Source organism: Odocoileus virginianus, chromosome 15 (assembly GCF_023699985.2).
Source record: "Odocoileus virginianus isolate 20LAN1187 ecotype Illinois chromosome 15, Ovbor_1.2, whole genome shotgun sequence".
NCBI lineage: Eukaryota > Metazoa > Chordata > Mammalia > Artiodactyla > Cervidae > Odocoileus > Odocoileus virginianus.
In genome coordinates this window covers 49,731,645-49,756,957 of record NC_069688.1, presented here as the reverse complement: position 1 = coordinate 49,756,957, position 25,313 = coordinate 49,731,645, and the positions used below count along the sequence as shown (strand labels likewise).

Sequence of the window (25,313 nt, the reverse complement as noted above, 5' to 3'; positions counted from 1 at the left end):
CTATCCACTCCAGTATTCTTGGGCTTCCCTGGTGGCTCAGTTGGTAAAGAATCTGCCTGCAATGCGGGAGACCTGGGTTGGATCCCTGGGAATCCAGGATCGTAATTATGAACAATGCATTATGGTATGCATTGTTTTAAACTATGAAAATAAAGAAATCAAATGCTGTACATTTGATCTAGCAAACTTCTAGTACTAGCAAACTTGAAGTTAAATAAATTATAACACTTAATTTTATATTTCAAAGTCATTAAAATTGAGCCATATCTCATGTATCAATTACATGAATACTCAAACCCACTGCTGAATCCCAACCTAACATTTTTACTGTAAATAATGACACTGTACAGTTATTAATAAGTTGTGATTAAGGCCTTATGATTTTGGCTCAACAAAATGGCAAATCTATGTTCCTGGTCAATAGAAATAGTTTTGGAAGACAATTAAATGGCAAACAGGATTTTTCAAAGATTGATTATGTTTTGAGCAATTTCAGTTTGAGAAGAACAGAAAAGAGGTGGGGATGAGGCTTAACAGCTACTAATGGCTGTTTTTCTGCCTACTGAAAGATGCAAGGACTTTGTTCACCTTGTTTACCATTTATCCTGGGCACCTAGAACAGTGTCTGGCATATCACGGGCACCCATATTTGCTGAATGAATGGGTGAGTAGATAAATGAAAGTTATTTTTATTCAATAAATCACCTTAATAAATAAAGTTTTAATAATATATAATACTTTAGTATTAAAGTATCTCCCACATTGCAGACATTTATAGATTATTATGAATACCTAAAAAAAGATATCAGAAGTATCTAACTGATAAGTCATAAAAGGAAAAGAAAAAAGATGACTTTCAGGTTGTTAGCAAAAAGAAATAAATTACTAGTTTTCATACTTAAAATGTAGAAAAAATGCTTCCATGTTGATACCTGGTCTTGTTGAGACACAGAAGCTGGACTGTTGGGCCCAAAGAAATATTTTTTATTGAGGTATTTGTTTTTAATATAGATAGATTTTGCCTCCCTTTGCTTTCGATCTCTGTAAGTTATTCTTCGGAACTGTTCAATGTCTGTCCAGCACATAAGGTCCATGCTAAAATGAAAACAAAGTACAGCCCATCTTATTTCTTTCTTTCAATTCTGTTAAACACCAAACAAGTAGTTGATCTGACAGAACTTAGAAAGTGCTCTGTTGAGTAGTTAACACAGCTGATTAGCCCATGGAAATAATGAGTACAATACTGTGTCCCATCCTGGCTAAATATATATATGAATACAAGGACTACTGGGACCAGGAAAGACTCTACCACCATACTGGTAGGGTCTCAGAGTTCTTCCATTAATGATGGACTAGTATTATCAATTTCAAAGATGGAAACATTCCCACATATTGCATATCTATTTGGCAACATGTTAAATTTAGAATAATTATCATCACAAAAAAGGGAAACTATGTATGAGAAATTTGGCTCCCAGATCTAGCCAGTTTTTCCTAACTTGGGAGAAAATCATTGGAGAAAAATATGATGAATACTTCACTTTATATTAGACAAATGTGTCATAAGATTCTATGCAGAACTACAATGCTTCATTTATGTATTAACTAACAAAAGCCACAAAACAGTACAGTAATTTTAATAGCTTAGTGAAATACAAAAGAGAAGCTCCTCAGAACTAGTCATCAGAGCACTTTTGTCTAGAAAAACACAAAAGAAAGAAACATCAGAATAGGAAAAAATGAAACATACTGGTGTTTTAATTTAGCTAACGCTAAAAGTATCAACAAATATTGTTTGACCACTCAAAATAATATTCTGGAGGCTGCTATTATCAAAATACAATTCCCAACAAAAAGTTAACCATACAGGTTTCAGATAACTATGCTCATTAATTTTTACTGAAATGAGTAAAACCAAGCATCAAACCATTTTTATCATATGTTGAATCAAAACAAGCAGCTGAAAAAATAAGTAGCTTAGAAAACTGTTTTAAGAGAGAAATTTTAAAATGGTTGTTTCTCACCTTGAAGAATGAGCCTCAAGAAACTGACGGAAATGCTCAAACTCCAGTTTGTTGTTAAGCAGCTCATTAAAATGAAAATGCCTATATTCTTCGGGAACCATATTCCAGTATTCTGTTTTTTCAGAGACATGAGGAAGTGGTGAAATACCAGTTCCAATTTCACAAGTAGCGTCCTAGTGAAATAATACTTTTCATAAAAATCTCTTAAATACAATAAGTTACTTTCCAAACTTAAAGATAAACCAATAAAAATTAATTATCAGGCCAATGGCATTTATCAATTCAATAGTAGAACTGGGTAAAGAATCTAGACTGTGATCCTAACACATCAAATTCTGTTCTGATCCTTTCCAATATATTCCCTTCTTTTCAGGAACATTAGTAAACATTTAGTATACCCTTGCTTATAAAATATTAACCTTACTATTTTTGTTGGTATGGAAGTAATACGTCTTTTGTAATAAAAAGAAGACAAAAAGCGAACATGGTACTACCATTCAGAGAAAACTACCACAAACATTTTTATGTGTATCCATTTGGTCCTGTTTTTATACATAACATAATTTATTAAATATGGAAACAGGACTATACAACTATGTGTGGTTTTGTAACTTGGTTCTTTTCCTTAATATATCATGAATATAAAACATTATTTTACCTATAAAATTTTTTAAGTTATAGAGTAATACAAGATACTTTAGATGTAATCACCCTCATAGAACAGTCAATTGTAAGGTATTTTTAAGACCTCTGATGCTTCATGAACAGTTTATAAGCCCTTCATGTCAAAAAGCTAGAGAGGCTTATTCTTTAGAAATCCTTCCTACGTAACTCACTGAATAATTAATTCACTTTCCTACTTGTTTTCAAAAAACATCAGACCATGAGATAAACTCCTATATTTAAAAATTTTTGATAGGTAGAATATTATGAATAATATCATAAGTTTAAAAAAATTTTAAGATATAACTTTATAATATACTATCTTTATGAATTTTTATGTGTCCTTTCCAGATATTAATTAGTAGAATTTCAAATAAATAATTTCTTTATTTATAAGGCAAAATCATGAATACACTTAAAAAATAACTTTACTGTCTGTGTAAAAGTTTAAAAGATAAAGATTTCAGATAGGTATAAAGTAAAGTAAAGGTATAAAGTAAAGTAAAAAATCATCTGAAACCTTATCACTCAGAGCTAACTATCTTTAACATTTTTATGAACATTTTTCCAGATAGCTCTCTTTGCATATATGTATACAAGTAGAAATGCATGTATAATTTTATATGAATAGCAGTGTTTGTTCATACCAGTGTTTGTTCCCCACATATTTATATAATAACATGTCCTCGGCATTTTCCATGTCAACAAATATGAATCTAAACTGTCATTTTTATGTAGGTACACACATTTAATCTTACGGCCTTATGGATCTATCATGGCTTACTTAGATAATCACAAATTTGCAAATTTATACATCAAAATAACACCTGACTATCGCAGTCAATCCTATGATCTTTTTATTGACTCTGTTAAAGCCTTTCCATATTTTTCTTCTTGTTTTGCTTATTGCTGTCACACAACACTTCCTTTTCTGTTTGGAAAACTCAAGTTAATTCTTTTTGTGACTTGACAACAAGTAGAGTTGCTGCCATACAGAAAATAACCAGTAACATCCAAAGGAATATAACGTGGCTTGACAACTGTAAAGCAAATGAGTATCTTGGCTCCCTACACGACTTCATCTGCTTTCTTTTTCTGGCTTTTTTGTTAAATAACGTGTCAATAAAATGTGATACCTGTCATATGCAGCATGTTAGGCAAAGCAGCAGCAGAAAATGGAACTGCCTGCCTCCTACTTTATCATACATGATCTCCTCAATAAATGATCCCTATTCCCACATACCACCAATACATGCAGTGATAATCCTCTCCAGGTTAAAATGTTTGTTTTTCTAAGTAGAGAGTTTCTTACCTCAGCTTTCTTGAAAACTGTCTCTTTATGCAAAGCTTGTAGCTTTCTCAAGTATGTGGAATCTAGCTGTCTCGTTTCTTCCACCAGCTCCACCTATAATAAAACAATAATAAAGTTTGTAACATCAAAAGAATGTGCATTATGAAAAAGTGGGGAAAGAATGCACAATTTGCCAATAACAATGGGCTAAAAAACAAATACACTTGCCAAATAAAGTAAGTTAGTTTGGAGGCAAAAGCAGGAAGACTCAATAGTGAAAAACATTAGTTACAGCAAAGTCAGACTACAAATGCACATGATAAAACAAAAGATGCACAATTTCTATGTAATGATGTAATGCCACCAAAGATCATTCCTCCTTTCTGGATACCCCGTGTGAAATAACAGACAATGCAAACACATCGGGTGGATCACATTCCCAGCTTCTATTCATTATAATGGGATAACAGTCATGAAGATAGGCACTGCTAGCTTTAGGGGACCAAATAATCTACAGTAGAACAAAAAAATGATGGGACTCTACCCAATCATGAAATTAAACCTCACAGTAGGACTCAGTCTTCAGTGTGTGTGCCGCACTGCTTTATACGGTCAGGAGAACAAGATCATTTTCCATTTCTCTACTGCCGGCAAGAATCAGTTTGGCTGACTGAGAACTTCCTGTACTTAATATTTAATGTTGGTTAAATCTCCTTGCTCATCCTTTTTGGGAAAGGGTCCACATAATCCAGTCAGCCAAACTTTCAGAGAGGTCCTTTGTGCTGAATTTAAGAAGCTTGTAGAATTAAGAGAAATTTACTTTTCCTTTAAAAAAAAGAGCGTATAATTTGTCCCAGGCATTTCATAAGAATCACGGCTAATGCCAAAACTTCTTGATATTAGGGAAGTTAGCTATAATTCTAAATTACTTTTGTCATCATGGGACCATATCTCAGATTCATTTTCCTCTATACCATATACTGTATTTAAATAATGACTGGAGAGAATTTTTCATAAATTTCATATGATATCCCAATATTCCGAGTGTAAAATATGCATTTCTGTGGTAGAAAGGATGCGAATGTTAATTTTTCAGGACAAAAAGAAATCAGGAATGAAAATTTCATTATTTTGGTCAATGAATTTAATAAGCCATCGTGTTGTATTCATTTTAATTCAATAAGATAAGGGTACATGCAGTAACTTAATATTAAAAATACCCACAAATGGCTTTCATTTGTGATTCAAACTAAACATTTAAAGAAATTTCTTCCACCCATCAATAAGAATAGTGAAAATATTCAAGCACCTAGACTTAAAATCAGCTCTTCTGGAATGAAAAAAGGTGTTGGCACTTTTCTCAAATCAAGCAGTCTGACCTGATGAACATCTGAGAGTGCTTTAAGTCACAGAATGTGTTTTCCACAATACATATGGGATGTTTACATTTTCCATGGGTGTAGTATTTACTGTAACTCATCCAGAATAAAAATACACAGGCTCATTCCATTAATCAAAATTTAAAGCCGTTGCTGAGAAATGACAAAACTAGTATACTCTCATGGCACATTTTACTGGTTCACGAGAATCCAAAACTCAGATTTTTCTCTGCTGACATATTTGTAGACAGAATTAAAAATGACATCAATTTTCGTATTTTGTTAGGAGACAATAGGGAAATGGGGAAAAACTAAGTTAATCAGTACTTTCCCTGCCCCAAAGTAGTGTCTGCCCAAATCTTAACTCTGAGTTCCTGGCCCATCTGAGACCTTTTTCAGCTTTTCTCTCCTGCAAGTTAACAATGTTGCTTATCATCAGTTTTGCAGTAAACCTGAATCGTTTAAATATAGTTGATCAGTGTCACCATACCTTTCTGTAAGCAACTTGGTCTGATTTTATCATCTTTGTCCAAGGCTCAAGAAGGAGGAGGAGGATATATTCTTCTGCTGCATCAAAAAGGTCTTCAAATGGTGGTTGTATTTTCATATAAATCTCTCTTTTCTTTTCCTGTTGAAGTCCAATGTCAAGAGTGGCTGAAGGAGCAATGTATGTGGCAAAAAGATACTAAGGGAGAAGGGGGAGAAAGGAGAGAATATTGGAAGAAACCATATGGTTAGTAGATTCCTCAGCAAGGGCATTTTACAAAAGGTAAGAGAAGGCAAACTAGCTCAAGTAATTTCTTTCTTGAAAGGATGTGTAAAACTACTTAAGACAAAGCAAAGACTTTGCTTTTCATTTTCTTTTCCTATTTCTTTGTTGGCAATTAGTCAACCAGTCAGTGGATCTTATATAAGAGTACATGACTTGATATTCCATTTTTTTCTCAGGTTACTACTATGTGTTATTATGATTGATTTTGGGTTATGCATCTCCTTTTTCCCCTATGTTCATGACATTTCTAACACATTTGTGCTACTTTACAAAGTTGTTTGAAATGCTGTTTTGGAAAAAAGAGGCAAGAATACACCAGGGCTGAAAACTGGCCATCAGTCTTCTAGCTCTAGAGACCTGACAGACTACCCGCCTCACCCAACTGAGATGCACTCTCCATTTGGTGTCCAATGCTGTTGGACATATTGTTCTTTCAGTCATATATTTACCCTAACCCATGCACCTTTTCTGCTTGATAAACTCTGAATTATTCTTTAAAAACTGATATGGATTTATCCTCTTCTAGGAACACTTCACTCATATCCTTCTCTCAAGAGCAAAGTTTCTACTAGGACACCTATCACACTACAATGCAATTGTATATTTATGTGTCTTCTCTTCTAGGTCCTTGAGGGCAAATATTGTAGCTTAGTTTTCTGTGATTCTCCAACACCTAAAACTGTTCTTGGTAGAGAGTGGACGCTATAAATGTACTGATTCCATAGAAAAGACTAATCATTTTTGTCTTGGAATGGGGAAGGAAAAGGTTCAGGAACCCTTCCAAAAGAAAAATAAGCTTCTTCCTTAATGTTTAATATGAATCTTTAAGATGAGTTGGAGTAAGTCAGACAAGAGAAGGGAGTTGATGATGGATAATTCTAGAAGAAGAAAAACATGGCCCAAGGCATGGAGATCTGAGTAAGTTTTATAACCTATGGAGAGAATCTAGGCTTCAAGTAGATAACTGGCTAAAGGAAAGAGGAGAAGGGGGCAAGAGAGGATGAGATGGTTGGATGACATCACCGACTCAATGGACATGAGTTTGAACACACTGCGAGAGTCAGTGAAGGTCAGGGAAGCCTGGTGTGCTACAGTCCATGGGGTCACAAAGAGTTGGACATGACTTAGTGAATGAACCACAACAAACAAAAGAGGTAGAATAAGAGAGGATGCTATAAAGGGAGATAGGCTCCAGAGCATGGATATGATCTGTTATCTCTTGGTACTTTGAATTTTCACCTGAAGATACAAAATGAGGAATCTCTGAGGAATGACATTATTAGGTACGAATTATAGAAACAAATCACTGTGATATCATATGGATGAAAAGGCTTGAGTAGATCAAAAATTAAGGCAGCTTGGAAGTTAAAAATTTTAATAGCCAGACAAAAAATTACAGGCCACCTTCATCTCTTACTTACTTTTTTGCATAGCCTCCTAACTGGTCCTCTCAGGTTCTGCTTTGCTTCCTTATGGTCTTTTCTGACCACAGCAAACAGAGAAATTCTTTTGTGTATCACTCCTCCATTCAAACTCTCCAGTGACTTCCCATCTCACAAGTACAGCAGCTAAAGTCCTTATAAGTACCTATAATTAGAGTCTGGGGGCATTTCTCAGTGCTGAGAAGACAGGGATTATAGTTCAGGACCTGCCAGTGGGGAAGTCCCTGTAAACACCACAGGCTCTCAAAACATTCTAAGAGCAGAGGTGGGCCAGATACACACTCTGGCCTAGAGTCTTTAAAGTGCCAAGTGAAATAACTGCTAACCTGTAATTCTATATCTAGGAAAAAGTACCCTTCTAAAATGAAAATAAAGATGTCATAAGTCAATAAACAAAACCAGAATTCATCACCAGCAGACATGCACTAAATAAATACAATAAATTAATTAAAGGGAGGCCCTGGACAAAAGCAGGATGGAACAGAGAACAGCAGAAAATATAAATATTTAGGGAAATATCAATGCACATTGATTGTAAAATATAATAATAATGAATAAGGTCAGAGGAAATAGTAAAAGAGCCTAAGAAAAAGAAGTCAGAATTGAAGGTTCAGAATTAAAGTGCAATTGAAATGACCAACCATGAAGCTTGTTATAGTCAGAAAAGCAAATGAGGTTAGAGTCAGGGTAGTAATACAATAATAAGTAGGCAGAATATCAAAGAACTAGAAGCAAAAATAAAGGAAGAGCACATGTAAATTGTTAAAAGGGAGGACCACAAAGTTCAGTATATAATAGGCATTCAATAAATACTTGCCAAATAAATGAATGGAAGATAGTGGTCTCAACTGAAATTACAATCTGAAAGGGAAATTTCAGAGTTCAAAAACTTTAAGCTGGAGTACTTCCAAATTATCATGAATTCTGGTATATGGCAATCCCTACTGTAAGCTTAGAAGAAATGGAGATAAAAGACATTAAGATTAGGTAAGTTAAGAAACACTCTAGCATATATGTTATAAGGATTATTTGTATGGATGTTGAAAAAGCTTCAAAATGATAAAAGAGAAAAAGTAGGGAGAAATTTCATGAGTCATGTATTGAAATTTTCTAGGAAGATAAAGAGAACTTAAAAGATCTTTAGATAACATTAATGAGGTTAAGGACAGGGGAAATGAGAAGAAAACAGACTTCAAAATTCTTGGAAGTTATTAAAAGATGAGACCAGAACCATAGCAGAGAACATCTTTTTCTTCCTAAGTGTTGTGAAAGACAGGGTAAGCGGCATACTTAAGAGTCATTCTGGATGTTCTATTTAGTTAGAAATATTAAATTAAATTTGCAGTCTGGAAAATCCCTTCTCTAAAACATAGGTTCCTAGCCTGCTGGATTTAATAGTTCAAAGTGAACCATACTCTTCCAAATGATTCTAAAATATTCAAAATGAAAATTTCTTCATACATAAATAACAATTTTTTTCTAACCTTGGGAATTGTTTAGAAGAATGACCTAAATCTAACTTGTTTCATAAGCTAAGACTGTATCAGATTCAAATCTACTCTTAAACTTTTCTAAATTAGAAGTTTTTAAAAGTGTACTAATTAAAGTAATGTCTATACTAAGGTTGGAGAAGGAAATGGCAACCCACTCCAGTATTCTTGCCTGGGAAATTCTATGGACAGAGGAGTCTGACAGGCTATGTCCATGGGGTCAGTTAGACAGGACTGAGCAACTGAGCACATACTAAGGTAAGTTAAGAAACTAAGACTAACTTGATCAAATTAACAATATTAAAAATATCTCCAGAATTTGCTTCAGTAATTTCAGATTTACCCAAAGGAAAGTAAACTTGACTCCCCCAAATTACATAAGTTAAAATCAGTTCTTGGGGATGTCCCTGGGTGGTCCAGTGGTTAAGAATCCATCTTCCAATGCAGGAGACACAGGTTCAATCCCTGGTCAGGGAACTTGGGAACCAAGATCCCACATGCCCTGGGGCAAATAAGCCTGTGCACTCCAACTACTGACCCACGCACCTTGGAGCCCAAGGGCCACAACTAGAAATAAGTCTGTGTGCCACAACTAAGATCTGATGCAGCCCAAATAAATAAATATTAAAATAAAATAAAATAAAATAACTCTCTATTTAGCAAAAGATAAAAAAGGTTTTATTATTGGCACAGGAGTATCTTCTAATGACAAAATAAAGCAACTGCTTTGTCACTGGGTCAGCTACATTCAAAACTGTAGTTTAAGAAGACTGACACGCCACACACCAAACTCTTTGTATAGACATCAGAGTGATCCCGTTGATTTAAAAGCATTAACAGTGAAGGAGGTAAAGTACAAAAGCAGCTGAAATGGTGACTCCAGTAACAGTGACAGAAGTGGCTGTCAGCTTCTAGAAGACATCCAAATCACTTCCTTTCTATTCCCAGTCTTGCCTTCACTCCTGGTGTCTTTTAAGATCTACTACTACCCACAGTCCTATAAGAGACTCTATATGCCGTTTATATACTCTATCATACCTTCTGGAATTTTGCCTTATGATTTTCCTCAGAATGACCTTCACTTCTCCTTGTTGTTCAGTTGCTAAGTCATGTCTGTCCGGCTCTTCGTTACTCCATGGATGCTGGGCTCCTCTGTCTTCCACTATCTCCCGGAATTTACTCAAATTCATTTCCATTGAGTCAGTGATGCTATCTAATCATCTTATCCTCTGCCGCCCTCTTCTCCTTTTGCCTTCAATCTTTCCCAGCATCAGGGTCTTTTCCAATAAATCAGCTCTTTGCATCAGGTGGCCAAAATACTGGAGCTTCAGCTTCAGTTTCAGTCCTTCCAATGAATATTCACGGTTGATTTCCTTTAGGATTCACTGGTTTGATCTCCTTTCTGTCCAAGGGACTCTCAAGAGTCTTCTCCAGCACCACAAAACAAAAGCATCAATTCTTAGGTGCTCAGCCTTCTTAACGGACCAGCACTCACATCCATACATGACTAGGGGAAAAACCATAGCTTTGACCATATGGACTTTGTTGGAAAAGTGATGTCTCTGCTTTTTAATATGCTGTCTAGGTTTGTCATAGCTTTCCTTACAATGAGCAAGTGTCTTTTAGTATCATGGCTACAGTCACTGTCTGCAGTGATTTTGGAGCCCAAGGAAATAAAATCTGTCACTGCTTTCACTTTTTCCCCTTCTATTTGCCATGAAGTGATGGGACTAGATGCCATGACCTTAGTTTTTTTAATGTTATGTTTCAAGTCAGTTTTTTCACTCTCCTCTTTCATCAAGAGACTCTTTAGTTCCTCTTCACTTTTTTCCATTAGCATGGTATCACCTGCATGTCTGAGGTTGTTGATATTTCTCCTGGCAATCTTGATTCCAGCACTTCCCCGGTGGCTCAACAGTAAAGAATCTGTCTGCAATGCCAGAGACATGGCAGGAGACGCGGCAGGAGCTGCAGGTTCAATCCCTGGGTTGGGAAGATCTCCTGGAGAAGGAAATGACAACCCATTCCAGTATTCCTGCCTGGAAAATCCCATGGACAGAGGAGCCTAGCAGGCAGAAGAATCAGACATGAGTCAGACACAACTTAACTAAACAACAATAACAAATTTTGATTCCAGCTTGTGATTCATCCAGCCCAGCATTTCCATGATGTACATTGTAAGTTAAATAAGCAGAGTGACAATATATAGTCTTATCATACTCCTTTCCCAATTTGGGCCCAGTTAGTTACTCCATGTCCAGTTCTAACTGCTGCTTCTTGATCCACATACAGGTTTCTCAGGAGACAGGTAAGGTGGTCTGGTACCTCCACCTCTTTAAGAATTTTCCACAGACTGTTGTGATCCACACAGTCAAAGGCTTTAGCATAGTCAATGAAACAGAAGTAGATGTTTTTCTGGAATTCCCTTGCTTTTTCCATGATCCAATGAATGTTGGCAATTTGATCTCTGGTTCCTTTGCCTCTTCAAAACCCAGCTTGTACATCTGGAAGTTCTCTATTCACATACTGCTGAAGCCTAGCTTGAAAGATTTTTAGCATAACCTTGCTAGCATGTGAAATGAGTGCAACTGTATGGTAGTCTGAACATTATTTGGCACCGTCCTTCCTTGAGATTGGAATGAAAACTGACCTTTTCCAGTTCTGTGGCTACTGCTGAGTTTTTCACTTTACCATTTACTATATAAATAGCACAGCTTCCTCTCTGACCATTATTCACCAAGCTTTGCTTTACTTTTAGCACAATCTGCAGCTTCTTCTTGCCCTCTAAATAAATTGTGCACCACCACTACTTTCTTATGTAGCTGGAACTAAAGACTGGCCATCATTTCCCCTACACTCTTAAAATACCCTCAATTCCTCCCCCCTCAATCTTCTGCCTTGTCAAGGCTCAATTCTGGGTCAGCCTAATAATTTATTCATTTTTCCAATTCTATCCTCAAGAACCCAATAAAATCTGTGATAATTGGTTCCATTATAAATAGACTTTAAAAAGCAAAAGCAACGACAAAACCTCCACTGTGACTGCAGAGTTTGGCAGAATTTTGTTTATTTCTCAACTTTGCCATGCTCTTTAAAGCTCTCGACTGTACCCTCAACTTCTCCATGTTCAGTGGACTTTATCTTCCACTTAATTGGGAAAACCACTGGTATGAAGATCCTCAACTTTCCTCTCAAGAGCTTTCTTCGAAATCTTTCTCTTTCCTCTGATGTTTCAACGGGCTTCTTTCCAAGGCTAAATGATTCATTTGTGCTCTTGACTCTACTTTCACAGAACACTGCAACACCAATTACATCTTTAACCTACGTTTCTATTGGTATCATCTTTTCAAATGCTTCAAAGGTGTTCAAGCAAAGCATTTCTCCTCTTCTAAAATATTTTCCCTATTTTGTCCACAAATATCACCCCCTTTCTCTCTTTCCCTTTCCTACAAACCTTCATCCTTCCATTTCTCTCATTCCTCAATCTATTGCAATCTGGTTCTCATGCCAGTGAAACTGATGCCCAAGTTCTCAAAGAACTACATAACTGCCAGTTCAATAGTTTCCCTCCTTAATCTTCATCCTACTTGATTCCTTACACAGTTTTAACACTGTTGACTCTCCTCTGCCTTCAACACTTTCTCCAAATTCTCTGCCAATTTCCATTCTTAGGCTCCTGTGTTGATTCCTCTTTATCCATATCTCCACCACCCCACCCCACCTCAAAGAAATCATTCTTTAAAGTCCTATGTTCAACTTTTAATCTATTTTCTTCTTAACTCACATTCTCTCAGTTTCTGACAAATGCCAGGCACTCTCTCAAAGGACTTAGGCTTCTCTGTTCTCCACCCTCATCCTCTCTTCCCCTTTGCTGAGCTTCCATTAAATATTTATCCTAAGGGACTGAGTCTTCTTTGACTCCTGAAGCCTGGCTTAGGTATGATTCTTATGTGTGCTCATAGGACCTGTATCTGTATGTTTCTCCCACTGTACCATAAACTCTGTGAAGACATATTTGATCTCCTTTATTACTGTATCCCTAGCAGTTACCATAATGCTAAATTTAGAATGAATGAATGAATGAATGAAAGACTTCATCCATTCTCAAATACTTAACAATCAACTCTACGTGGAAGAAACCCAAATATATACAACTTTAGACCTGATTTCCTTCCTGAACTGAAAACCTTCGCTAAGAGCTGTCTACCTGTTATAACTACATGGATAGCCTATGGACCCTCAAACTCAATGACTCAGTAATACAACTCATTATCTATTCTCCCAAGCCCCTCTGGGTTTCCAGTATTCATTAGTAACAAATCATTCACAGAACAATCTTTGACTTTTTCCCACTTTCCTCTCCTACTTCTCAAATGCCAGTCCTATAAATTTAATTCTCTTCAATAAAACAGTGAGAAACTGACAAGTATAAAAATATAAGGAGGAAATAAAGGGCAGCAGTTCCATCCCACCAAAAACAATAAAATGCTGTCTTCTGGTCAAGTTCAATCAGACCCTTTTCAGGTCACTGCCTGCTTCCTGACCTCACACTCGTATTGTGCTCTATAAAGCCACAGGCGTCCATGTACATTTGCTATTGTCTTTCATCTATTTTGTTCCAATTTTACTGGGATATAGCACTGTAAAAATTTAAGCTGTACAGCATAATGATTTGAGTTACATATATCATGAAATAATTACTACAGTAGGTTAACATCCATTATCTCAGATAGAAACAAAAAGAAAATAAAAAGAATATTTTCCTTGTGATGAGAACTATTAGCGTCTACTCTCTTAATTTTCACATACATATATATAGCAAGCAGTATTAACTATAGTCACCATGTTGTATATTACATCCCTAGAACTTATTTATCTCACAACTGGAAGTTTGTCCCTTTTGTCCACCCTCATCCAATTTTCTCTCCCCATACTACCCACTATGAGTCTCTTTTTTTCACAAATGATTTAACTGCGTATCTCAGTGCCTCAAGGAGCTACAGTTAGGGTGCCATGTGACTTCATTCTAATTTAAACCTACTGTCCTGACATAATTATTACTAGTTTCCTTTTTATTTTCAAAAGAATCCTGGCTTAGATGATAAATTATATGGTCTCTCCATATTCAACTGTCACCAGTTATATAAAATTAAAAGTTTCTCTGAAACAAGATTCCCAGAAGTGCTGAGCACTTATTTAAAGCTAAAAATAAAGAAAGAAAGGCAAAGGATATTCCTTTCTATGAAACATGCATCTGTCTAATTTGCAATCATATGAACTGAATAGTTGATATCAAAAGCCAAAATCCCAAAACTGGAATATTTTATGTGAAAGTTGGATTGAAGATTTACAGACTTCCCTATTAAGAATAAATGCTCTAAAATCTTAAAAGGAGTTTTAAAACATTTCCCCTCTCTGATCAAACCTAAACCTAGGTATTTGTTTGCCCTCCCACTTTTTTTTGTTTGTTTGTTTTCTTGCAGCCAGTTTATCAGAACATTGTTCATTATCACCTAAATAAATTTTCTTTGATCAAGTATCAACCCCTGCTACAATAAGTAGCATAATCCTGAAGCATAATACACTCCCCTTGCCTTCCAGATTCTTCACCAGTTTTATTATAAAATCACAGACCTGGAAGCCTTAGAAAGGGGTTGGAAGTCCCCACTGTGCACATTTATTGGCTTCCTTTGAGGCTTGGTCTCTCGTCTCTCCCTCTTCCTCACCTCCCAAGGTGGGTGGGGACAAAGATGGTTAAGGGGGTAAAGAGAAGAAAATTGATCTGTCAATCCTTAATAAGGTCAAACAGTAAGTCTATAGTACATTCAACTTAATTTTGCCATTAAAATCTGAGAATGTCTTTCTGTGTTTCTAATAATCCAGAGAAAATCTTTAGGTGGATAACTGACCAACTGATAATATATAACAAACACAAGGGATACAATCATATATATGAAACAAAATTAAAAAGTTAACACCTTTTGTTGTTGTTGTTTAGTCGCTAAGTCATGTCTGAGTCTTTGTGACCCCGTGGACTGTAGCCCCCCAGGCTCCTTTGTCCATGAGATTCTCCAGACAAGAATACTGGAGGGGGTAGCCATTTCCTTCTCCAGGGGATCTTCCCCAACCAGGGATGGAACCCGTGTCTCCTGCATTGGCAGGCAGATCCTTTACTGCGCAGCCACCAGGGAAGCCAACAACACCTTTAAGATCTCTGTAAAGACGGTGGAAATAATTTTTAAGTTGATGTAAACTGACTTTAAAATGGAATATAAAGATTATGCTTTATTATACCTAATAAATATAGTCTAATTATGGATTCAAAGAGACTTCCCTGGTGGCTCAGATGGTAAGGAATCTGCCTGCAATGCAAGAGACTTGTGTTTGACTGCTGCATCAGGAAGATGCCCTGGAGAAGGGAATGGCAACCCACTCATTTTCTTGCCTAGAGAATTCCATGGACAGAGGAGCCTGACGGGGTCACCAAGGGTCCAGCACAACGAGTGACTCACACACACATATGGGTTAGAAACTCACTGTTTTAAGTATCCTGGATCACTTGCTTTTTTACTGGCCACCCAGTTTGTCCTTTCTAGCCACTGAGGAAATAACAATGTAGCTAATGTTGGAGGAGAAAAAGTTCCCTTCATATCAGAGTCAGCTACTCTGATTCACATTAAAGAGGAGATTCACTCAAGGCACAGCTGTGGCCGACATGATTCCAGTTTAAACACTAACCTATGATGCTTTAACAACCCAGCAGGGAAGTTTTTGAGAAGGGGTACAAGCACTGCCTGTCTGTGATCAGACTGCCTGGCACTGCACTCAGCACGGCTCTCTCGACCTCATCTCTCCCGGAGACACTCAAAGGTTATGTAATCAGGAAATGCACCCCGGGCGTCTTGCCCGGCCCTGCTCTACACCTGCATCTGTGACTCACTCTCTTGGCATCTGTATCGGATATGGAAAAAAAAAAAAAAAAATCAACGCCTCCCCCTGAAACATGTCTTAGCATCTTGAAATTCTGGAAGTTAATTTTCTTGTTTAGCTAAACTCTCAAGCCTATGATGAAAAAAAAAGATGGAGGATAGCTACCTTGGAGACAGGAGGAAGAATGGAATTGGAGAGTGGAATGGTGAAACAAACTGGGAGAAATGAAGAGAGAGAGGGAGGAAGGGGAGGGAGGGAAACATTTTGATAAATGTTTTCCTTCTAAAGGAGAGTGAGATGACAAACAGATTCACTTTGAATACACATTAGCTTGTTGGAATTATAGGGGAAAATACAAAAACGTTTCTGGTTGCCTCTTCAAGGAAATCTCAGATGCTTCATTACTTAGAGCTAATATCCTGAACACAACAGCAGTATTGCACTACATAGGAGATGGCTCAAATTAAAATATGACATTTCCCATTGCAATTTATATTTTTTCCAATGCTAAGATATTTTCTGTGCAAGATTTCAGAATTGCCACTTAATAGTTTTCAAAATCAAGTATGTTATGAGCATATTCTTGGATGAAAGTAGACCCCAATCTCCTTTTAAATATATCACAATGCATTCCAGGCTTGGTATTCCAATATTTTATTGATTCTCATAGACCCTGGAACATATTGATACTTTCTTACTGCATCATAAAGTCTAGATGAACATACTTGAGGAAGGAGAATTTGGGGTTTATTGAGTTTATTCTTGTTTTTTTACAGTGTGAAAAGAAAAAAAAAATGAAACAACTTCCAAAACTATCTGTGCTATTTGGATTTCTCTTTGTACCAAAGACTAAATGATGACAGCTCTGGGGTTAGATTCCAATTATCATGCTGTAGAAGCACCCAGCAAAGTACTCTCGCTGTGCCAAAGGTGAGCACAGTCTCTGGGAAAGCATCTTTTCCATAAGTAGGGGCCATTTGATGAGCTGCAGCTTGACACTCATCTGTGTTCCAATGAAAATAAGAACGATTTCTGTGTAGCCTTAAAAGGCAAAGTCAAGACTAACACCAAATGTTGTAGCACATGTGTTGATTTGCTATGTTACATTTCAGCTGTTAGTTATGTTAATGGAACAGTTTCACATAATTCGTCTTGATGTATTTATTTTAATGATCATGTATATGTATCTTTCCCTGATTGCCTGGTAACATTGATTGCATGATGTTCTGCTGTCACCACCAGGCCAGGGCTGGAAGTAAGAAAAAAGAGAAATGTAAAATTTCAACTGTAGAACTGTATGACGTAAAATGAGTCCCTCAGTACACTAGGTACAAGATGTGTAAAAACCTATATGCCGTGAGATCTTAACACCTGACTACAGGACAACGAGCAGAGCATACCATCAGGTTAATAAAACCAGGGAGATTTAAAAAGGAGATTTTCAAAATAACCTACAAAAGTATTCCGAAAATTAGGAGAAAACATTCAGGCTTCAGCATTCAGTATCATTAGCAAGTCCTTTTTTCTTAGATCCGTTACTCCACTGCAGTGGTAACAGAAGGAAATCTGATCATGTAAAGCTACACAAAGATATGTATCTTTCACTGTCTTCTATTAATAGTAATTGTCCAACACGCCCACCAAGAGAGTGGAGGAACTGTAAAGCTGTCTGCTGGTGCTATTTCCTTCGACTTACTGGCAGGCAGCATGGGGGTCCCGCCAGATGGGCTAACGGGGTGCTATCAAAGAGCTCGCTAGGCCCTGGGAAGAAGAAAGAGCCCATAAAGCCCATGGCGCTATCTGATAAACTCAAAAGATGAAAACAACTTTAGCTACTGAAATATGCAAAGATTTCCCTTTCCCCCAGTTTATACTAAAGAAATTGTGCGGGCTCTGGAGAGTCTAGAGCAAAGATAATTCTCTTTCTTTGGTAGGTACAGGTGACGTGTTCATAGGCATTCTCTAACGGGTAGAGGAAATTATTTGACGGTGAAGGGTCAGGGTCTCCAGGGGTAACATTAGAGAAACATAAGGTTTAGAGGATCAGAGTGATTCTTTTCCCCGTCATTATCTCTTTCCTCCATTGTATGCTACGGCCAACTCACAAGAGCTAATTCATGAATTTTCAGGTATTTGCTGAATGGGGTTGTTAAATTCAATCACTATCAAAAAGTGTATAAACTTAATATTAAATAAATTACATTAAAAACAAAGATGACAAGTACTCAAAACCCATTACTTCCTCATGATTTCACTGTCTTAGGACTGTCCATGCTCTTGAGGTTATTTACCTCCACTCTGTCTGGCGAATATACTACTGGAGGGCTGCTGCGCCTCTCCTCCCAACTCTGGGCTCAGTAATGCCACAGGGGAGCTGGAAATCATCCACAGGGACAGTATTTACGCCCGGAGATCAGCAAATGCTACAGATCAGGGCTGCTTCGCTGCCGCTCAGAGAGGTGGCAATTAAACATTTATCATCATACCACTGATTATAAGGCAAAGATATTTCTCTTTTCCTGTCAGGATTACTAAAGAAAGAGAAATAAAGTTGGAAAAAAGAAAATGACACCAACTAATTCAAATGCTTGCTGGAGGCAAAGCTACATACCAGAATATACTAATTCAGGCCAGAATGTACCAATTTATAACACAGTTTACTTCAATAATGTTTAACTGGCATACATCTGTAAAAATAAGGCTACAGTAAAGTTCTTTTTCATAGTTAAAAGTCAAACTACAAGAGCAGGACAAGTAAGTTTTTCTTTGAAATTGTTTACACTCTGAATAGTCTTTATTTAGAAAATGGCAAAGTTAAGCTTCAAATGTTAAATTTAACTTCAGTCTGATTAGTAAGTCAGAATAGGTAAGAGTTTAGTTGGGAAGAGCTTGTTAATGTGTCCTCATGAGAAAGTACAATAAGCAGCTACAAAGAAGAACCATTAAAACATAATGAGAAATAAAATTGGTACTAATGGATCTTGATGCAGTGTCTGGACCCTGAAGAGACCAAGATCACTTCACAGATAATCTTGAACACAACAGAACAGATGTCCACTACATTGTAATAACAACAAAAAACCATATTACTGTACTTGAAGGCAAACAGCAAGTAACATAAGATCTTCTCAACTGAGCTCAATAATTCCATCCTTGGAATTCATATTAAAAAAAATGAAACTGTGCTCCAAAAAGCTAAAGGCAAAGAGTCCCTGGAGGGGTTTATAAAAGGAATGTAAATGCCTTGATATGGGACACTTTCAGAAATCACAAAATATTTACTTCAACAAAAAGAAAAGTCTGTTTTCATAACTTCACAACTCTAGCAGCATAGAACATCATTATCTGAGTTCATATGAGGCAGAAAAAAGAAAATAACGAGCAAGTTCAAGCAATCCAATTTTTTTTTCTGTAAAAGGGGGAAAAAATGATGATTTTTAATGACCTCTCATATCCCACAAGAAACTCAAAAACATTACTGAGGAGCTATGCCGAGAGGGAATAAATTACAGATGGAGCTTTCCACAAATGGATTTTTATGTGAAGGACTTTGGGGTTTTTCAATTAGGAATCTTAAAGATGAGATCTAGAGATTGCAACATCCTGATACTGAGAGGCAAACTACTGCAGAGATCAACACGAGATGGAGTTGCACAAAATGATAATGTGATGACAATCAAACAGAGAATTTCTGGCAAGTACTCTGACTCTACTAAGTAGAATTCAGCGCAGAAGAGAACCTAAGAAAATGCCAACAGGATAAAAGTGTAAAACAAACTTGAATCATTTTGGACAGAAAGAAAAATCAAAAAGAAAAACAACATGTTAAGTAAAGCCAAAAACAAACCACAAGCTCAAGGGACAAAATAGACTAGGCTTAAGACTGATTTGGGCCATTGCTTAAGATATTTTAAGCAAAACTGATTAAGTATATGATGGAATAAAATCACAAAAAGAATTATTACTAAGGCATTTAGGAAACCTAAGCAACAAATAAGGATTTTATTTTCCATAATTTTTTAGTTCAATTAAAAAAATTTTAACAGACAAAAGCAATATACATATATTTAAACTAATGGAATTATTTAGCCTTTAATAATAATAATTCCTTGAAAAGTGAACAGAGAATACTTCAATGAGAAAAGCATGATATATTAACATTTTGGGCCTAAAAATCCTGCCTCACAGAGAAGATAATCCACGCCAACAAAGTATAAGAAACTGATAGTAAAACCACCATATAGAGGAATTACTTTACAATGAGCAAATCAACCACCAGACAGGTGGGATATTGACAGTCACCAGCACAGCACCTTGGAAAGCAAGCTCAAGTGGAGCAGATTGCTTCGAGTCAGAATAAGTTAACTACTGATTTCTTCCATTCTGGATCTATCAGGCTGACGCCGTGCTCACAGGAGCAGCTGGCTGAGGAAAGCACCTCAAGTGCAAGGTAAAGGACTGGTCTGTGACCCCTCCCTTGCTGGATGCTGCTGCTGGCCAAAGCCTGTTCTTACCTGAGACTCTTTCCCTTTAGATACATGGGTACATTCATTACAAGTCTTGAGGCCTAGGAGGCCATTCTGTCTCCAGACAACTGCTCATATCCCTTCTGAATTAGCACACACTGATTTAACAGCGTAAGTTTCAGAGAGCAACCTTGTTTCTGAGTTCAGTGAGGAGGGAAGAGACAGGGGGATTTTCACTGTTGCTCCAGTGAAGCTTGTAGAAAGCTCCTTATTAACAGCAATCTTAGACTATAAACATAGCATGTCTGGAAAGGCAGAATTTTGATCACTGTTGAAGCTGGGTAATGGTACATGGGGCTCATTAAGTTATTTTATCAACATTTTTTTTAAAAATTAAAACACCTGGCTGGTAGTCATTTATAAATAATCAATTATTATCTATAATTAGGTTCATACTAACAATATGCCGCTAAGAATATAAGCCTGCCAATGACTTCATTCAGTCCTTCAAAAAATACTACAGCACCTTTTAGATGAAGTTTCAGTTTTAAATATACAAGGTAAAAAAAGCAGACTGTCTTCTTGGAACTTATAGTCCAGTGGCAGAAAATGTTAATGGTGAAATTTGATATTCAATATTGACAATATTTTAAGATATCAAAGTGAAAAATTAAACATGTTAACCACTAGTGGTAAAGAATCTGCCTGCAATGCGGGAGACCCAGGTTTGATCCCTGGAGAAGGGAATGGCAACCCATTCCAGTATTCTTGCCTAAAGAATTCCATGGACAGAGGAGCCTGGTGAGCTACAGTCCATGGGATCGCAAAGAGTCGGCCACGACTGATCGACCAACACTTTCACTTTCACACTTTCAATAGATTTGTTCAATAAATATACAGAGACTTCTTAGTACAGAGTCTGGAGTCAAACGTTGGTTCTCACTCCAAGTTCACTAACCACCAAGTGGAAAGTATTGCCTTAGGAAATTACTCAGCTTCTCTAACAAATCTATAAAATGGATGAACACTAATATCTACCTCTTCGAGCTGTCAAGAATTAAATAAAATTATCCATATAGAGTGATTTCCATAGAACCTGACAGATAGTAGACATTAAATAAAGGTCAGGTATACTGATAATTATGGTTTAGAGGAGTTCAGTTGTTGATTTTTCTGGAAACAAAAGGATTGAAAGAGGATGTTTTTTGGCCCATAATCCTATAATATGGACTCTTAGGACTGAACACAGGTAGCTGGTATAAACATCAGTAACAGTGAAATGAATGACTAACTGTAAGTTAGAAAGCTGGCTGCTACACGTGTTCTTCCTGAGGCACCAGCAAGCGCCGCAAAATGGGGAGCAAGACGAGAACCCTGTGGATTCCGTGCTCAGTGATTCATGGTGCCCAAAGAGTCCGAGCCCCGCTGCTACTTGAGACACCATCTCTCTGGTAACAAAAACAAATAATGTAACAAAGCCTGAGTAACAACAGCCCTGACACTCACAAACAACCTAATTATGAAGACACTGAAATTTACCACGGAGCTATAAAGAGTTGCATGATTTTCCACATTTAATCATCACCCCAATCTCCCCCCTCACCCATGCCCATTCATCTTTCAAGAAACACAGCTTGATTCTTTATACTGCTGCTGTATGAAGAAATAATGATTTCTGTTAATGCACCTGAAAATACACCATCAGGCGAGAGAAGGAGCACTTAGCTCATAGCACTTTAATGAAAATGTCAGGACCACCCTGAAGTCTTTAAGTCCTGCAAATGCCAGGCAAAGAGAGAAGCTAAACAATTAAGGTAATGGATGACAGCAAGCAAAGGAAAAACTAAGCTGATTATCAGGGGGAAAAAAAATCTTCAACACTGCCTCTCTTATGCCATAAAATTTTTTTCAAAGGAATTTGTGGCAACACCCAAGGTTTTGGTTACCTAAAATTAGCTCAGGCTTCATTGGAAAACATTGTTAGGATAATGAAAATTTTATAGAGAAACAGCTACAGTCTCTTCTTTCTCAATCTTTCTAGGACTCTCTGGAAAAATAGGCAAAAAAGAGCACATTCTTGAACTTTTGACAGCATTTCGGTGATAGCACATGTATGGGCTTTGTTTCCAAAGTGCTCCCAGCATGGATCAGAGCCTTGTGTATAGAGTTGTTTGATAAATGCTTGTGGAAATATCTACAGTGTTTTTAGGCTGGAGCAAATGTGCCTGCAATTGCTGGTCTAAGTGCTATGCAGTTTACATTTATTTCTTGTTTCTACAGTAATAGAAAACGGAGCAGGAACAAAGAGGTCAAATACATGGACATTCCTATAGAATCCTGAGGTAGGGCACAACTTGGAATGAACTTCATTTGGATCCACACTGTGCCTAAGATCACCTAATGGAAAAGTTAAATGATTGGGGGCCAGAGAGGATGAGAAGGATAGCAGTAAATAATTGTTAAATGAATACATTAATGAATTCTGCATTATTATTATATTGTAACCCATGGCTTCCTAAAAATATCAACAGACAGTATGGGTCTGATGACATTAACTTAGTTTTTTGGTTTCCTTTCTCTAAATGTAAGAGCCAATCCTTACAGACCCTGGGCACGTAGGGGTAGTTACTCAGATGGACTTATTTGCCCTGGGACCAATCAGCTGATTGCTTTGTAGGGATACAGAGGCACAAGAGTCAAGCATCACTTACTAGAAGCAGTAGGCCAGAATATTTCCAAGCTGTCAAATTACTGGGTGGTGATGCCAGGAATGGAACTTGAGCAAATGTCAAGATTTCATCTAGCTATGATTAAAGATGATGGAAAGATATGAGATTTTGTCTAAAGTTATTGAATATAAATAAAACTGGATAGTATAAGTTTTTTGTTTGAAGAGTTGTCACCCAAAAAACCGATTTATTTTGTATTGCTTCACAGGGCAGGAATATGACCAAAGGATAAGTTTTTTACTCAAAAATGAAAAAAAAAAAAAGGAAATAGCTCCTTCCCTTCTGCAAGTATTTGAAAAGAAGTTGATAATTTTTTTTTAAATGATAACCAATATTTATCTGCTGGTAAGAAAGAACTTATTTAATTTTCACTTAAGATGCCATTCCCTGGAGAAGGAAATAGCTAACCGCTCCAGTATTCCCACCTGGAGAATTCCATGGACAGAGGAGCCTGGAAGGCTACATTCCAGGGGGATTGCAAAGAGCTGGACACAGCTGAGTGACTTTCACCTCCCCTAAGATGCCACTATCTAGTTTTATTTTAAATCTGGCTGAAGTACCTCCATTTATAATTATCTCTCTCCCCTACTAGAGAGTAAGCTCTTTAAGCTGAGAACTTTGTCCTAATCATATCTGTATTCACAGAACATTACTTGGCACATAGTAGGCTGTTAATTAATTAACAATATTATAAAATATAGTTTAAAAGATGGTAGTTCTATGAAGCATGCTTTGATATAAGTGATATTTTGAATCTCAGAATAAGTTATAGTATTTAGTTGAATGAATAGCTATTGGTTTAGAAGTTGCTGTTCTTCCATCCTATTTGCTTCAACTTCTTCAAATTCCTGTCTTCCTTCCCCATGAACCAGGTAATTGATAGAACTTTAAGTAGTGACTCTAATAATACCTACTAACTTCAGAGTGCTCTGCGTTAAACTACAAAATATTTCCACTTATATTATCTAATGCAGACCTTACCAAGTCCTCTGAGATAAACATAAGCTTTTATACATAGAGCAGGGAATGCAAAGTATAGCACTGAAGTAAGTTTGGCACCTCAACTCTGAGCTTAATTTTGTTCCCAGCTATGAAATACTGGCAAGGTTAATATTTCTGAGGTCTAGATTCTTCTTTATCTATAAAAATAGGATACAAATACTTCACATCCTAGGGCTTCCCTGATCACTCAGATAGTAAAGAATCTGCCTGCAATGAAGGAGACCCAGGTTCATTCCTTGGGTTAGGAAGATCCCCTAGAGAAGTGAATGGCTACCCACTCCAGTATTCTTGCCTAGAAAATTTCATGGACAGAGGAGCCTGGCTGGCTACAGTCTGCAGGGTCGCAAAGAGTTGGACACAACAAAGCAACTAACATTTTCACTTCACATTTTTACTATGGGTATTAAATTGGAAAATACATGACTACCTCTTGCAGAGACTCCCTTTTTTTGGTATGTTGCCAGGTTAGATTACTTGAAAATGTTTTCTCTATAAACTGCCTAGAAATATTGGTAAAGTATAATTAATATCCTATCCTATCCAGCATAGCTGGGGTAGTAAGGAAAATTACCATGGGTCAAAATTAAGGAGTGTATCGAAAACCAGGGTGCTAAACATGAGCTGAGGATGAGACAGCTACAGGGAGAATTAAGGATGTGGATGATAAGAGTCCCAGGGTACAGGAGGCAGAGCCTCGGACCCTCACAAAGGGAAAATCTGACACCGACACCCACACACACACTATGGCCCGTGAAGGGCACACACAGGGACACGGAGAGGAGGAGAAAATCTGCCTGTATACGCCTACCAAGCCTAAGAAACAAAAAAGAAGCTCGCTTGTCTTGGCTTATACTGTGTATATAAAAAGATCTCCTGAGGACTCACTGTCATGAGTTTATCATCATTTGGGTTTGGTTTTCAAGATTACACTTGTCAAATGAAGAAACTCCACGATGACAAATTGGCATTAAAAATGTGCCTAGCAGAAGCACCACAGACAAAAATCTCACTATAAGAGCTCATAAATTAAAATTACAAAACACACAAAGAAAGAATCCACCATGTCAGCAGAAATAATAAACAGAAGAATCAGTTCTCCCGGAATTAGAAGTCGTGGAATTACTG

The 25,313-nt window shown here is 36.9% G+C and overlaps 1 protein-coding gene across 3 annotated transcripts in view; it reads right to left on the bottom strand.

Annotated features, from left to right (window-relative positions):
• RGS22 (regulator of G protein signaling 22) overlaps window positions 1-25,313 on the bottom strand; it is a 148,331-nt gene that overhangs the window by 53,197 nt on the left and 69,821 nt on the right. For all 3 annotated transcript variants that reach the window (XM_070477333.1, XM_070477331.1, XM_070477332.1), the window contains exons 15-18: window positions 5,848-6,042; window positions 4,000-4,092; window positions 2,025-2,197; window positions 933-1,095 (exon numbers count right to left, since the gene is read on the bottom strand). In XM_070477333.1, coding sequence (XP_070333434.1) covers window positions 933-1,095; window positions 2,025-2,197; window positions 4,000-4,092; window positions 5,848-6,042 — 624 coding nt within the window. The remainder of the gene's footprint in view (window positions 1-932; window positions 1,096-2,024; window positions 2,198-3,999; window positions 4,093-5,847; window positions 6,043-25,313) is intronic.